Source organism: Penicillium samsonianum, assembly GCF_028829775.1.
Source record: "Penicillium samsonianum strain IBT 33392 chromosome Unknown utg000010l_segment0_segment0, whole genome shotgun sequence".
Taxonomy (NCBI): domain Eukaryota; kingdom Fungi; phylum Ascomycota; class Eurotiomycetes; order Eurotiales; family Aspergillaceae; genus Penicillium; species Penicillium samsonianum.
In genome coordinates this window covers 355,717-372,541 of record NW_026643268.1, presented here as the reverse complement: position 1 = coordinate 372,541, position 16,825 = coordinate 355,717, and the positions used below count along the sequence as shown (strand labels likewise).

The 16,825-nt window shown below is 47.5% G+C and overlaps 3 protein-coding genes across 3 annotated transcripts; 2 read left to right on the top strand and 1 right to left on the bottom strand.

Annotated features, from left to right (window-relative positions):
• Positions 1 to 201: 201 nt before the first annotated feature.
• On the bottom strand, positions 202 to 2,681 carry N7471_013745 (uncharacterized protein; the record flags this gene model as incomplete). The annotated part of the gene is made up of 6 exons (XM_057286463.1): positions 2,544 to 2,681; positions 2,086 to 2,467; positions 1,814 to 2,015; positions 1,723 to 1,754; positions 318 to 1,664; positions 202 to 267 (listed from the first exon to the last, which is right to left on the bottom strand). Exons 1-6 carry the CDS (start codon positions 2,636 to 2,638, stop codon positions 202 to 204), a joined length of 2,124 nt encoding a protein of 707 aa, XP_057128942.1. The 5' UTR covers positions 2,639 to 2,681.
• Positions 2,682 to 3,063: 382 nt separating this feature from the next.
• Positions 3,064 to 3,531, top strand: N7471_013744 (SRPBCC family protein; the record flags this gene model as incomplete). The annotated part of the gene is made up of 1 exon (XM_057286462.1): positions 3,064 to 3,531. The coding sequence occupies one exon, from the start codon at positions 3,064 to 3,066 to the stop codon at positions 3,529 to 3,531; it is 468 nt and encodes a 155-aa protein (XP_057128941.1).
• A 6,957-nt stretch (positions 3,532 to 10,488) lies between these two features.
• On the top strand, positions 10,489 to 11,754 carry N7471_013743 (uncharacterized protein; the record flags this gene model as incomplete). The annotated part of the gene is made up of 2 exons (XM_057286461.1): positions 10,489 to 11,029; positions 11,084 to 11,754. The coding sequence occupies 2 exons, from the start codon at positions 10,489 to 10,491 to the stop codon at positions 11,752 to 11,754; spliced, it is 1,212 nt and encodes a 403-aa protein (XP_057128940.1).
• Positions 11,755 to 16,825: the final 5,071 nt, after the last annotated feature.

Below are 16,825 nucleotides of genomic sequence, written 5' to 3'. Positions count from 1 at the left end.
TCGATCAACGCAGCACCATTGAGAATGATTTTCCAGAAAATTGTTTCGTTGTACCGTACCGATTCTACACCAGATTTTTTACACACTATCTGTGCTCCATTAATGAGAGGTCATGAAGCCTGCATGGCTGCTACTTATATTTTTGGAACCTGTGGATCTCGACATGCGCCTTAAATTTATCCATCTTTATGCCAATTGTTCTTATTCCAGGAAATTCTCAGCAATGGCTACATCATTCAGTTGCTGGATCTCACGGTCCCAAAGTCCCTATTTCAATGGTTAGTTACGGTCCATGTAGCCGATCAAGCGGACCATACCCAATCAAACAATTCGATTGTAGAACCATCATTTTGGATGTTACTGAAAAGACCTGGGATGCATGGCTCTGAAAAAGAGGAATCCGCTGAAATTGGAGCCTGGAGAGCGTGCTTTGAATTCTGCATTGACGATAAAGTTGAATGTGAAGAGTTTATTTGACTCTTCATTCGATCAGCCTCCACCAAAGAGAGCATCATTGCCACTATCTCGGCCGCCTTAGCGGTCTCCGGTGATGGCCTTGGGCAGAAATTCCAGCTCGCACGCGAGGCTTTTAGTAATTCTATGAGTTCGGCTCGGATAGCCTCATTCATGTGATGATCAGTTTTGCTTCTGTTGATCACCTCAAGGCATATAACCATGGCGGCAGTCATGCAGTCGGAGACAGAACGCGAGACACCGAACCACGCGCGATGTCGATTCTGTGGCATACCAAATATTCCCTGAAAAAGTTCAGACTGGCACTCAAGAATTCTGCGGGCAGAATTCACGCAGGCCGCGCGGAAAATCTCGTCATTGCGGTCTGCTCTTGGAGCCACCAGATACTGACGATGTAAAATGCAACACGCTCGTTGCCTAGTCATCTCGAGTGACAGTAACTTTATTCGCGTATCATCCTCATTTGTTGAAGTCCTCGTATAAAATGGCAAAGAAAGTTCATTCCAGGTCGCCTCTAGTCGCTCATTTAGGCGCACGGTTCTCTCGGGATCCAATATCCCTTCAGAAGCGATATCTGTGATTTCATAGGCCATGGATAGCATCTTTTCCATAGATATCATGTATGAAATATTGCTCATCCTGTCTTGGCTTTCTCGGCGTGGAGGCGGTAGAACAGTGAGTGAAGGACCAAGATCATGATCAAAAAGGTTGCGAGGATTGATTGTATCGCCCAGGCCACGCATAATAACTGGAGGAATACCTGTCTGCCCTGCAAGAATGAGATCTATAACGCGGATCAAAAGCCATGTCCGACGTCTCATTTCACTATCGAAAATCGAAAGTTGAGAATGGATTCGTGGGTCTCGGTGGTAGCCCATCGTGACAGCCAATCTAATGGGAACTCCTACTAAGACGGAAATACCAGTCTTTAGATTGTTGGCTTGAAGAACTTCGACCCCTAGATAGACAATCAGAGCCTCAATCTTATTTCTTCCAGGCACAGTGTAGTTTGACATGGTCAAGGCAAGTGCGCATCGCGTTTTGTAAAGACTAAAGGTTTCCGGTAATTGCATTTCGGCCGTCGCCGAGTTATTGGTGTGTTCGATCATCACTGCCAAGGAGAGTACGCCAAATAAAAGCGCGATCCAGGGCAGAGAGGCTTTGGAAGGATTTTTCCAAAATTCCTCATACTTCGCCTTACAGTCAGGATCTCAAATTGTCAACAGCGGACTATAGTGGGTGAATTACCTCGGCTTTGAATGTAGGGGGATGAATATTCACTGAGAGAGATGTCAGAAACACATTAACCGTATTGATTTAGCATCCGAGCTTGCCGCACTCAAAAAGGGTTCGCCAGAACTAAGACAGCGGATTACCAGCTCTTCGGCTTTTTCCCGCGGGGGCAGCGATGCGAGAAGATCCTGAACAGTTGTTCCATTTCCAAAGCCCCGGAGGAGGATCGGGCCAGAAGAGCTAGTCTCCATATCAATAATCCTCTCTCTCTCAGCAATCTCACATTTGCCGCTTTGCAATTGTTGAGTCTATTGACGATGTTAGGATCCTTTGTGGAGTTAATCGCGATCACTGGATGATTGGGAGGGTTCCACAAACAGCATTATACATAATTACGCGCCAATGGCACGGGTTGATGAACCGAGTACCTTCCTGTCCCTGCAGCAGATAGTTGGACAAGTATCTTCTCGAACTAGACAAGCTTTGCGGATCTGGAGAAATCGCTCCACGAATAGATTCCGTGGTCATAGTCTGTGTATCGTCGGCACAAACACCAGAGGTGTCATTTGCGCTAGGACCAAGCATTCGATAGGTTTGAAGGTAATTTTCCAAGTATATCAGTCTATTCTCAACATCTTGCAAACGGAATTGCATACCCTGAGACTCCTCGTGCTCTAGGCGCTCCGTAATGTACTGGCAAGACCCGTCCCGAGTTTGTTTTGAACAGTTATTGCAAGGCTGTTTCCGATTGCATTTCAGCCTAGAATGAATGGTCAGTGCACAGAATAGGCAATGCACATAATCTATCAAGATATAAATAGTTTGGCTTGACATACTTTTTCTCGCGACACGCCGTGCAAGAAAACAAAACCCGAGGCTTTTGATTTCGTCTCTTACGCTCCACTTGCCGAGGATTCCTTGTGGACTCCATGGTGATAGGTTGAATAGCGATTCAGATGACTGACACGTCAACAGTGGGAAGAGAGTTAATTTCGATTTTCTCGGTTTTCTCGCAGTTTAAAGAACTCGGACCTGCCGGATTTAACCCCACTTAAAAGACCGGAAGCGTGGCGTCACGGGGGTAATAATGAGAGTTTGCTGTGATGTTCAAGATTGCCGAGAAACCCGAGAAACCCGAGAAATGAAAAGAGGCTCCAATAAGCACACATCATTGTTACCAATTGTACTCCGTACGAGATTTGCATGTAAACCATAGAGAAAGTGCCGATTTCCCGGTTACGGGTATTCGATAAGCACCGCCTATAAAATATATAAGTCTAGTAAACATTTTCAAATCTACCAACTAAAACCCTCTTTTTTATCTCGAAGCTTTTTTGTCGACTTACGCACGTCAACATGTCTCTTCTCACCGTTGAATCGCATATTTCGATTGATCGGCCCCCTGCGGCTGTCTTCGACTTCATTTCCACCCCCGCAAATTGGGCTGGCCTCCATCCTGGCAGCCAACAGATCGTCGGAAAGGGCGTGAACGAATCCGCTAAGCAAGGAACACGCTTTATCGAAGTCATTGACGATGCCAATGGATTGAAATTCGATGCGCATTGGGTGGTTACTCGCTCGCACAAGAACGAATTTTTCCAGTTTCAATTTCCGTCCGACTACGCCCAGGGCCCATTCCAGGAAATTGTCATCACCTACAATGTCAGTGAAAAGGCTGATGGCTCGACGGCGTTCACCAGACGCATGGTCTCTTGGATCAAACCCGGAGTCGACACCAAGCCTCTTTCATCGTTCTATGAGAACGACATGCACAATGAGTATGTCGCGAGAGTCAAGGCTAGGGTTGAGAACACTAGCTCCTAAGCCTGCACTGGCAAGCAAGGATTTCATCATGTAAAAACTGGTCACAGAGTGAGGCATTTTTCATCAATCCAAAGCAATTCAATGTTAAGAGATCAGAAGCGAGGCTAGGCTTTTTTGGGCACCTTTCGGCCAAAGGCCTTTATGTCCTCAAGAGAGTAGAGCACATGTTTGGCGACATTATTAAGACCTGGGAATTTCAGAGATTTAAGTATCTACACCTCAAATTATCCAATTTATGGGTCTTAGCTAGACCCAAGCCAAGTAATAATGCCAGTCAATTTTTATCCGCCATCAGGTCTTGCAGGAAGTCCTTAGTAACATCCAATGCATATGCGACTTTCTGGATATTTCTTGGGCTTTGATAGAGAAACGGGTGCTTGGGATCCAAATCTACCAAACGTCTGTTCCAAAGGAGACATTTCTGATGCCGATTTGATAGCTTCGTATATTTCCGATTAGTTCGTTTCCGCTCGTTCGTATATGTCGAACACCTGAGCAATGCGGAGTAGGATCAGATGGGACAGTACCGGACGGTATTTTTTGGCTCTCTAGTTTGCTCGGCGGTGCCTGGGTATAAACGGCCTTGTCTTCTCAGTTCGTAGCTGGTATGACCAAAATTAGCCCGTAGATCAGAAACGAAGGTAGGGCTCCCCTGCCATTAAGCAAGACCAGCCATCGGCATTTCTCGGCGACTGTCGGATAATCAGGCTTGAAAAGACGCCAGATGCCACCCGAGAACAACGCGGGGCCACCCATTGGACGCCAGTAATCCAATTCACGAGGGCTATTCTTTCACGGTGTTCGAATGCCGAAAGACACACGGTGGTATAAGCCCATTGGAGTTTGGGGGATGTATCGCGTAGACACATCAGCGCATGACCTGAGGTACAGAGTCGACTGAGAGAGAAGGGCGAAGGTAGAGACGATCAGAACCTTACATTGACTCAATATCGATGCCACCAATGGCCATGTCGGGGTGATAGAGCGTAGGATCGCATCGGTATCGGGGAGCCCGAGCAGACAATGCACTTGCGCGCTTCGCATTTGACTCGAGTGACGGGAACATGAGGGTACCCCCTATTGTACGATCCGAGTCAGCAAGGCTTGAACCACTTGGACGAGTTGTTATGACTTACCAGTTCATAAAGATCGCAGAATTTTTGCTTTAAATGAGACGATCAATTAGCTTCGTGATCGTATCACCCTACCGACAAGATCGCTTACAATTGTCTTCATCAATGCAGTCACCATTCATGCCATGTTGACATGATGATGTATCCGGTTCGTCGCAATCTCCGGCTGTCGCTTCGAAGAAGCCACGCTGGGTGCACCGGGCAACTTCTGTGAGCCAAAGGCGCGTGACGAACCCACCTGTGATAATAAATTGTACAGTCGTAATGGGATAAGACCTCGCGATGCGGACGGCCAGAGTTCATACACCGGCTGAATTTATGTATTTCCACTATAGCATGTATTTACATCGGCTGGTTGGTGAGTGTACCTCATGTTTAGTGGCTCACTGGTGAAAGGTTCAGGAGATATATCCAATCACAACCCTTTTTCCACATTCGTTGGAAAGCTCAGAAATCCCAAAAGTAGATGTTGTAAAATTTACAGCACCGAAAAGGAAATGTGAAACAAAAAGGTATCTATCTCAACACTGGTCATAAGTTCAAAAGTTGACTCCAGTCAACAAGGACGGCCAAGCTTCAACGGGTTGACTTTCGGCAGTGTAGACGGACCGAACAACACACAGCTCAGACAACCAACACTCAGGCGAGGCCCGAAAAAAAAATCCATGGCTCTTAGTGATGACAGTGAGCGCTCTTGGTAAAATCCAATATTGATCAGCCTACAGTGCCTCAATATGAAGACCGTAGATTCAACAGTGAGCCAACATTTCTTAACCAACTCACTTTCACTCACTCTCATTATGAATCTAGCATGAGTTTCTCGGTGAGCATCTAGAATCACACCAAAAATTTCGCTGCAAATAGTTGCGGTAGAACAAAGATATAGGTTGCAACAGGCCTCACTTAGGATAGGCATCGTGTTCTTCAACGTTTGCTACCTAGTAAAGCACGTGGCGACAGGAGCCGAGAAGCCTATAAATACGTCCTCTCGCAATTCGTTCTACAATGCTATCACTTGGCTGCGCAAAGGCGAGCAGGCCTTCGGTTTGAGGCACCTGATAAGTCTTCCCTTTGGCCCTACTGGAATACCCATTGGACTGACATCATTAGATACACAGTAGACCGACAAGCTAGAAAGTGCTTGTAAGAGACGAAATTACCACCAGGTCTACCATGCCAGCCAGCCGACCAAAAAAAAAACAAGATTTGGGTTAGCTGGTCGAAGTATCTATGCGAACATCTCTCCATCATAGCAGCCGACCACTGTCCCACCCCTGAATGTATCAATGCAAAAGAGCGGTTTCCATCCTGTACAGGTATGTAAATCTCAGCGCGACCCTTTCCGCGACTAGACTGACTGCAAAGACGATGCGAAATTACCAGATCCGTGCATTCCGTCCAATATACACCAGTCACGGAGCCCTTTCCCGCGTCTTCTTTCAGTACATGTGAGTCATGCATTCCTCGTCGATCGACAAGCTAATGATGGACAGGAAACCGTTGACAGCGCACCAAAGTTAGTCCGAACCAGCACTCCGTCAGTGCTCCGCGCAGGATCATGGCTTACACACCGATTCTTAGCTTGTCACTTCAAACCATGCAGCATGTCCTATGTGAGATACTGCAAACCAAGGTAGCTGGCCAAGAACAGGATACATAAGCCAGACGATCGTTCTCCACGATAAGGTGAGTGGAATATTGCGCCTCTTGCTGCGCCGGGTCCGATGATTTGTGCCAAGTTTGCGCCCCAGACACGAACACCACTGACATTTCCATGCCGTTATAGAAGCAGCCCATCGCCAACCGCAAAACTCTTGTGGCGAGTGACCTATTCCTGCCGAGTCAGGCAAGACCGAGGGGCCGACGGGCCATCGCGTCTTCCCCTCCCTCGCCGTCTTCACTTACTGAACGGCGGAGCCTCTCGCTGTCTGCACGAAGCGGTCTCCCAATAACACTGTACAATTTCTTGTCACAAGTAGGTTCGTCGCGCGCCTTTGCCGTCTTGTGAACTTGACCGGTGCATCCAGCGCGGCTTCTCGAAGCGACAGCGGGAGAGTGCGGCGAACCTGGATACAACATGGCATGAATGGTGACTGCTTTGCAGAAGAAAATTGGCAGCGATCTAGTTGGTAAGCTGGTATGATGATGATCCTAATTGACCATCTGTCTCAACCGTACACTCGGGAAATGCTTCATCGTAAATCCAATATCTCGTCCAACTGGATCAACGCTTGCTAACTCGGATCTCACCACAGGAAGACACCCTCAGATTCCCATGCCTAGAATGCGAAGTGAGCAAATGTATTGTCTGCTCGACCTCCCTTATAACAAGCGGTCTCATGCTTTCCAGATTCCACTTGACTACAATTCGCTTCGATGAGTCGCTGGTGGGTACCAAATCGGCTACCTCGACCCTTCTCCCAGTCGATTCGGTTCACCAGATCAAGTTCACCAGATCAAACGTTGGTATGTCTACCTAATGCAAGACTCAATTCAAGGAGCGCATAGCAGTGTCTATCTCCCGGCATTTGAGCCCTCTCACACGATAGCCTACTAGCGGCTTGGATCCGTGGCGTCAAAGGGGTGACCATCGTTGTCCTCCGATGGCGTCTAGCGTGTTTTGAGCCTGGAAACCTGAAGGCACTGGGAGGAGCCAATACTTCGTCTTGCTAGAGCCATACCTTGTACACGGCGAGGCTTTCAGTCCTGTCTGCTTGAAAGGAGAATGTGAGGTGAAAGTCCCGTCATTTCTAGCCGAACCAACTAACGATAGCCATCTCAGCTTCGAATCGAGAGGACTGAACCGAGGAAGGCCGAATCAGAGAGCAGCCCCATGACCCAAGAACCAAATCTGATAGAGTCCCGCTGGTCCCTCTTCCTCTCCGCGTTGCTGAGAAAGCGGGAACAAATTATTCGGACATACACGGAGCTGTATGCTATCAAAAATGTTTGTTTCGTCCCTATTAGACCGAAGGTTATTTTTTTTAGGGGTCGGACTTGACCAGTGTGCCTCGAGCAGCAGGGCCCCCCTACCCGTTCGGTGGTTGAATTTAACCAGGATACCTGCAGCAGCAGGGACCCCCTGCCCTTTCGGGGGTCGGACTTGACCAGGTTGCCCGCAATAGCATGGATGTCAAGTCGAAGCCTGCGAACGGACTCACATCGAGCAGGGCCTCCTGTTTGTCCAGCGGTTGAGTCTTGATTCTGTGACCCAACATGCAGCAAAAGTTACATCAACCACGGTTCAGTGTTCGTCCAGCAATCGAGCCCAACCCTGGTTGAACATGTAGCAGCAGGAATTTCAACTCGAACGGTTTGAATATCGTGACCGGGGGAGAGTGGGGTTCAGTGGGGTTTACTAGGTACCCTTGTGCCTTTCAGCCAATCCCGGTTGTCAACGCCCAACACTGTAGGGCCCATTGGTGCGTACGCCAGAAACATCGCTGACAGCTTAGACCGAGAACCTGGTCGCTCCAAGGTTACTGGTCCAAATTGCCGTCCGTGCGCCCTGTTCCCAGCCGGATCTGGTCCCCCGGAAGCTAGGGCCAGGGTTGTCACAGACCCCTGGTCAGCTTCTGTGCCGCAGACCATTGTAGGCGCTGTGGTCGGCGAAAGGGCACAATGGTCTTCGTAGGTTAGTAGCACAGGAACAAAGAACAGGACTAGGTGATCCACTGTGCTACGGACCTTCTACGTTTCCAATGGCTATCCTGCTTGTTCCTCCGGTCCAAGAAACCCGGGGCTCTTCGTCCCTTTGTCCCTGCTGACCTCGTCTACGAGGCATATCAATTAAGAAACCTCGGACCCTCGTTGAATCTCACGTTCTAATCCGCTGATAGGGTCTTCGAAGCTGGTATCCCACTGAGTAGACTTGATTCCATGAAGCGTTGATCTGACTTCCTGAAGTAGGTCGGCTCCGAAAGACCACGGGTTTTGGACGTTGACATTTGCGCCCTTTGAGAGAAGGGTTGTAAGTCTATTGGAGACAATCGCGGTCTATCGCGGGATGCGAAGAAATTCTTGATAGCACATATGGACACAACGCAGAGTATTATTTTAGCTTGAGTAATTGATTTGTGTTCTCCAAGACTCTCCGATCATAGCAAAACATAGAAGACAATGAAAGCGCGGTGCTAAAACCATAGCAGTTTATGTACATCGAGCCGGCTGGGAGCTGACGGATGGCCAAGCATGCCATGCAAAAGAGAGACTGTTCCGAGGGCTATATAGCAGGTAAGGAGCCAATAGACAAATTTGTGTCTCGGATTTTGGAGCCTTTCGGAACAACACTTTCGCCCACCACTCTCATGCTTTCGATCGGCACCGTCCGGGGGTTAGTCACGTAAATATGGGCCTTGGTACCTCCTGGGTTGAGGGCAATTGAGCAATGGCATGGGTCTGGCGCTGTTTCACCAGTTGCTGTGTTGGTGGTGGAATCGTGAAACGACCCCCTGCAAAATAATTAGGATACTCCATGAATGTGGTCAAAGCTTGGGATTGAATATGGCCTCATACAAGATGCGGACAGAGGTTTTCCCTATCCTCCGAGCACACGCGACAGCCACTTTCTCAGTGGCACTCTTCAATGCATTCAATTCCACCTTGTAGGCTTCAGCGTTTGTAGGTAGGTTGGCAATTGCGTTTGGGCCCCAAACGACACTGATGCCATCAATAATGCCCACTTAGGACTCGGCGGGGATGGTGTTCAGAAGAGACATGATAGATGTGAGGGTATCCACGAGATAAAATGCCTTGAGCCTTTTCGATGTAAAAATCGAGAATCAAGATTGATGGTTCTTCTTGGATGTCTCCAACGCCTATACATATAAATACACGAAGTCCAGCCAGCAGGGGTCGTCGTAGCACCTCAGGTCAAAAAACACCCGCTACTTCCCCTCTTGGAAATGCATACGCAAGCTATGTAGTGATTGTTAATGGCCAATAGATACGCGCCATACTTGAAGATCGTCATGTCAGAGCGATCAGAAAGCTCTTTCTTTCCAATAGGTTTAGCCGCGCGGTTTTACTACATATGTTTCCTGTATCAAGGATCACAATCACCCCGATGGCAGAGGATTAGTCTTGTTGTGTATGGATTGTTTCGCTTGCCGCTTTGAGAGTGCAATTATGCTCGTAAGCGCCAGGACAGGAAGAAACATGGTTGCTTGGTCCTGATCACCTCTGCCCCCGCCCCGAGTTTGTTTTTCTCAGTATTGTTATTAAATTTCTAGTTTTTGTTTCTATTTTTAACTATTTTTAATTTGATTTAATATAAATTTTTTTTGGCTGGGTTCTCTAAACGCCTCGAGGATGTGATGTGATCGTTGGGTTTTCTCAAGTTCCGAAAAAAGGTCGAAATGATTCAAAAGTGGGGTTCAAAGGAGGCGCTTGAGAAATCTCAACGAATACGGAGTCCCCTCGGAGGTAAGCTACGAAACCCACGACCCCTTTGCCCACCCCGATTTTGGAATCTGAAAGATAAAACCTCACTATTGAACTGATTGCTCGCCGACCTCGGGAGCATTGAACCGTGTCACTGGTTGTCTCTTAGACTGCCACGAGGATCATCATGTGTCAGCGAAGCGCACTAGTTCTCACAAGTATGAACAAAAGCGGCAGGAATTAAAATAGGCGGCGGCAAGAAAAGTGGCCCTAGTGGGCCCGATGAATCGAACGGTGAGATCCAGAAAGAGGGGATTTGGGGGGCTGCCCACCACCGGGCGGTGTGACGAATGGCACTATATTGCTTGATCTCCCGCCGCCTTGGACTCACCAAATCTTCTCGTTATCCACCCACTCTACCATCGACACACATTCATCTGAAATGGCGGACACTGAAGCATCCCCTGGAAACACGACAGATTTTGGTGACTTCGTGAAGGATGAAGAAGAGGAACTTGATCTCGAAGAGCTTGTTGAGCCATGGCATAGGTACCAAACAGAGGACAACCAAAATGTCCTCTATCCCATTCGCCTTGGGGAAGTACTCAACGAGAGGTACCTGGTTGAACATAAACTTGGATTTGGTGGTGGCTCAACTGTTTGGATGGCATTTGACCTGCAAGACAAGAGAGATGTGGCCCTCAAAGTCATGGCCCTAGGGAAATGGGGCGACAACGAAACTCGAATCCAGGATGAGATTGTCAAAACGGTACAGGATACTTCTCGCCTGGTTATATATACTGCGACTTTCTTTCTACCCCGAGATGATAAAAGTTACCATAGGGTCTTGGTGTTCCCTATGAAAGGGCCATCCATCTGCACACTTACCTTAAAAAGGACTCCTATGGCCTCTCGTATGTCTGCTGCTCGACAATTACTGGAGACTGTAGCAAGTTTACATAAAGCTGGAATCATACATCGCGGTGAGTCGTCATTCTCTTATTTCGTTTTCTTATATACTAAGAACAATGCTATAGATTTGAATGCAAGGAACTGTATGTGGGGAATAGCTCCTACCGATGGTCTCAGCAGAAGCGCCAAGTATGAGTTACTCGGCCGACCTTTGAAGCAGACAATACCATTTGTCGATCTCTGGAAAAAGGGCGAGCTTGTGAGCCCTGTCAAAGTTCCTACAGACCTTCGCACAGAAGAATTCTATCTGTGTGATTTTGGTTTAGCAAAGAAAATTGGCGACCTCACCACTCAACGCGGCTACCCACCTATGCATTATTGCTCTCCAGATCGACTTCATGATCAAGAGCCAAGTTTTGCTTGCGATATGTGGAGCTACATGGCTATTTTCTCTATGCTCTACCTTACATTTCCTCCGTTTCCCACATTTCTCGAGGGTGGAGTTGTGAGTGGTATGGTTGAATGCTTAGGCCCACTACCTGAGCAATGGAAAGGCCTCTACACACACCCCGGCGGACTTGATTCATGGTATGATCAGTCCCAATCTCCTGATCTAGACAATGACCTTGCTGCCAAAATTGCATATTTTCGTCCCGATGCTGATCTGGTCGAGCGGCAACATGTGCAATCTATCATGTCGAAAGTCTTTATCTACCATCCAGAAAAACGGCCGACCGCAATAGAACTTTTGCGAGATCCTTCCTTCAGGGCCATCATGGACCGGTACGGGTGCTGAAACTCGAAGTGATGTGACATACGAGATGAATAGACTGTCAATTCCATTCGACAAAGCCCGAGTAAAATCCAATATTTGTCAGCGTAGCTTTTTCATTGTACCTTCTTCAAGAGATTAGCCTCGTTAAAACTGGAATTTCTTTCGAAGCACTCAAAGCTGCGGGAGAGCATTCGCCTTTTCCAGCCACGGACTCACGATCCATCACAGCAAGTCAGCTTCTCTTTGCAATTTTCTAGTAAGACAAGGAGTGATCTTGGTCCCTGGTTGCTCCTGGAATCTCAATTTGTGTTTGAGAGGGTCTCACATATACATAGAGGTGGATAGTGTCTCGGGATGAACAATTAATATTAAGAACAACTATAGCAGTATAGCCTTTTATAACTGACAATACGTTATTTAGCCCTCATGAACATGAGTTTCGAGATAATTAAAAATTCCATACGAATCGACACATGACCGCTCGGCTCGGCATATTGGCCCCCTAACTCAACTTTCTCAGGACAACGCGCCAAAAATGAAAGGGCGGAAGCTACCAAATGAGCCAGAGTTTGTGGCAGCTTCTTTGTAATGATGACCTCATTTACAGTGTTTCATCCATGACATGTCCATGTCAACTAGTGCATGGGATCAAGCATGGGATGGTTATTACAGTAATTGGTAGGCTCATGAAATGCTTATATACGACCAGAGTCCGTTTGACGCTGGAGCGATCATATTCGCCAGATAACGGGAGAGAATCCGGCGGACTTGGTTATGGCCAGGTATGCCTGTGAGTTGGAGCTTCGCCTTTCAGCACGGCGAGTCGCCCTCACGCGATTCTCCGGCGAATACTGGCACGGCTTATTTGGGTTTCGATGCTCTAGTTTTTCCTGTTTTACCAATACTAGAGTCTACGAGAGTCTACAAGTGATGCCCTAATGATTCACTTGAATTAATATGCTGACATTTAGACTCAAAATGACTGCCAAACGGCCGAGTTGTAAGGACCAGGGGCCATGAGCCGACTAGCAGAACGGCACAAATGTTTCAATTCTTGTAGATGGTAGTGCACAGAACAACTGCAATGCTACGACGGAAGCGAGTTGAATAGTTTAAAGAGTGGCTGGTTTTGATATTCGAGGCAATTCGACTTGCGAAAATGCTAATTCTTCATCATCCCCGCCGATCTGTCTCGTACAAGCTGTCTGATTTCTCTAATTTCTATTGCATTGAGTGGAGAGCAAGATTTAGCTGGTTTTTACATGTACCTTTTTGCTTGTCAAGTGGACTAACATCACACACGAAATAGTTCGACCCGTGTTCGCACCTGAAAGTCCCTTCGTAATGGACTGATAGATTTGAAGCTTAACGGGTTCTCAAGTACCGATTCTTGGTTATATAACACTATACTTGCTCGTCAATTTTCAAGGACCAGTTATACCATCAAAATATAGCCAGCAAGATTAGAAGAACGAGGAGCATCTCAGTCATACAGCCGCTCCTCATCCGCAGCAGCACACTTCTGGCACTTGTCTTCTGGCTGTGTTGGTGGGGAATCAAAATCGGACACGGCGTCTGTTTCCATCTCTTTCCTCACGATGATCTCTTCGTACCTGCTCTGTAGCAATTGGGTGGCGAGATGCATAGTGGCCCACTCCCTGGGGGAAATGGTGTCGGAGATCAAGATGCGGTCGGATAGCGTTTGTAGATATTGAATTGTATCGTTGACCATTTTCCTACTAATTTTTATGAGGCTTGGGGGTCTCTTTCGATACACCAGTTGTGAGCGGCCCGGTATTTGAGAGGTGGAGTATGAATGTCGGCGTCGCTTTCGTGGAGGGGTTGAGGATTCGGCTGCTCTCTTTTTCGCGTTCAGAGGGGGCAGGTCTTGGCTTTCAGCCTTTATGACGCTTGGAGGCAACGTAGAGGCCCTTGAGCTAGCAAGAGAGGTACCAACGGAAGTAACTGCCTCTGTAGCTACATAGCCAGTGGACTGGTCAACAGGCGGTTGTAAAACCTGGCTTGTGTGGTCGCGATTCCCGTGGATGAATATGCCAACGACCCTCCGGAAGTTTTCAGCTGATTCATTGCCTTCATGAAATAGATTTTTTGTTAGCCGATGGATTCCTCGAGAAGGGGATCTAAAATAACGATACCAGTTTGGCATGTACGTCCATTGTGACCTTCTGTGTCTGGGGTATTGGACCTCTTTGAAACCTGTGACAGGTTGTGATCCATGATTGATTGGCTTGGCTAGTGATGGTGTTGTACTGGCAAGTTATTGGAGCTAAGAAGGACACGAGAGCATCGACCGTGAGGACAATCATGACCTTTTTAAATGTTTGGGGCTGAAGCGGTCATGCCCACCATATCCACAGTCAAGATTTTGCGGGTTACCATTATCAGTGCCGGCTCCTAGGAGGACTATGGATGTCAATATATGGCCACAATCGTGGTACGTGCACCAATGATCGAATCAAGGATGTTTTAATCCAGTTGCCGTATCCACATGGTGCTCGAGCCACCAATTGATTTGAAGCATATTCCCAGGAGCAACATGGCTGCCAAATCATTTTTGCTCATGCATAGGAACGTGTGGAAGGAAGTTCCATTTCTCACGCCTTGAGGGTTGTTAGAAAGCGATGATTCAGCCGCGCCGCGCAGCCACGATAAAGACCCGACTGGCCGAGAGTCTGTTTTGTGCTTCAAGGAGCTCTGGAGCTTTTAGGTTCTTTGATCATAATCCGCTGGTACTGTACCGATATGATAGTACCTTTTGAGTGTTCTCATACCAGCACCTTTGGCGATGTACGGGTGGTGAAAGGTGTCAGAAAGATGAATCAACGTTGACATCAACGTTGGACATAAAACACCATTGAACACCAGCAGCATGTGAGCTTTCCGCTCATCGAAGATATCCATCTGAGCCATGTTGTTTATTTGCTAATAGTGGGACTTGGCTAAATTTCCCACTCGAAACTCGTTCCCTAATCGGCCTCGTTGGTTCACCGAACAGTGACGGATTTCTCACGGCTTAGATACGCATCCTACACTGGCTGTCAAACGTAAGCTCAGCAAAAGAGACAAGAAACAGGTGGCTACATCTTTCTGGGGACTGTTGGGTAAATTTTTGATCAACAGCAACACGTAGTTTTCTTGAGTACAGCGAAGTGAGGTATCGCAAACAGACCGAGGCAAACTACGTCGGTATCAGAAATTTTCCTGTATTCACTATTCGCCCAAACTTGAGAAGTGTTATGCGCAATCGCCACACATCTTAAAGATGTTAATAATATACTCGCCCCATTTTATAGGACAGTAAATTCTGGGAACGCACGGGTTGATTTCGGGAGCTGCTTTACTCCCGACAGATCAGACACTTCTTTAGAGGCCGTCGGCCTTAGGCATAGGAATAGTGCTTCAACTTGAAGCATTTTTCTCTAGTAAAATCTACGTGGAATGCGACTAAGGCATCAGGTAATCAAAAGCATCTGGCGCGGCACAGTATCAGCTGGGCCATTCTTTGTAAAGGCAGCATTTGCGTGAAGATCACCTAGCACATATAACCTTCACAGTACCCGGGGATATTGACCTGCTTCACCTTTCTGTCTCCCACTCTTTACTTTGCTCAAGTGTTCCCTGAATAAGACCTACCTCACCTTTTTACATTCAATAACTCTGTTCTTGCGGACACAAAATGCATGTGAATACTGCCGCAGCCATGATTCGAATGCGTCTCGTCATTCTTTTCCTTACCATCACCTGGCTGGCCCTTGCCAGTCTCAGTTCGGCCATTGTACACTTTGCTGTCGTCCTGCGAGACCGTGCAAGATCCGACCTCGTCACCCCGAGCGACTCTATTTTGGACATCACATTCCAAAACCTCATGGACAACGTCGTCGACGGCATGGTGATTGTGGCCCTTGTCTCAGCCCTGTTTTCCGTCTTCGGGTTAATCCTCGTGGTCTACCCGAAGTGGCTACAAGAGAACTGCACCGCTCGGTTTTACTACGGTTGCATTCAAATCGTCGTGAGCATGATCGTGCTCTCCTTAGGGGGTTGGATTGCCAGCGGCGTCCACGGCTTTCAGACATCCTTCGAATTTTTTGGCAGCGAGGACCACATTCCATATTACAATATTATGTATTATGGAGCCGTTGGCCTGGCCTCTTTCGGATCTTTAGTGGTCATCGTGTCTTTCGTGTGTTTTGTCGTACGTGCCTTACGGGGTCACTAACAGAGTACGCGCACCGAGCCTACAACACATACAAAGTGGCGGTTCTAACCGCCTACTAGACTAGGGCTGTGAAGAACGAGACAGCAGGTATTACGAATAAGAACAATCGCAGAATTTTATGATGATTTTCGAAGAATGAGAGAGGTGGAGTCCATAAACATTAGAGAGGTGCGACGGATAGGGTCATGCAAAGGAATGCACTTTACTGCAGAGTTGCGGAGATGATTTAGATATTGAATTTCCTGATTGGAATCAAAGCATGTTCATCGCTTGATCGGACTAGCCGGTCGATATTGGCCGATGTTGGAGCGGTGTTCTGAGTGGCTTGATATAAAAGACAAGTGATGGTTGACGATCTTCTGTGTAAATATCCATCAACTTGGTGTTCGTAAAGACTTCAAAAACTGACCCTGGGACATGTCAGTAGTCCAGGAATCACATAGCCAGAGGAAATCGTACGTAACTTATAGAACTATCCATCTTTACTTTTAGAAATTTAGTCACGTTCCTATTAACAGCTCTATCAGTGATAGGAACTCACATCCTAGCCCTAGGAGTTATCTTGCTCCCGGATACTTTAGTGCGGTTTCTGGGGGCATACAAGCGGCTTCTAGGAGCCACGTAGGCCCCGGGAAGCCCGACGTAGCTTCTGGGGCTTTTACCTGTACCTCGGGGAATCAACGTCATATTCCTGTTGATAGCTTATTAATTCCTGGAGCCTTGAGTCCGGTTCCTAAAACCATAGGCTAGGCATCTGGGAATAATAAAGTGACTCGGATTTGTGCGTAGGTCTGGAGAAGGTGTTTTGTGAGTTAGTACCCTACGCTGGGAGGCAGAAGATTGATTTTAGGATTC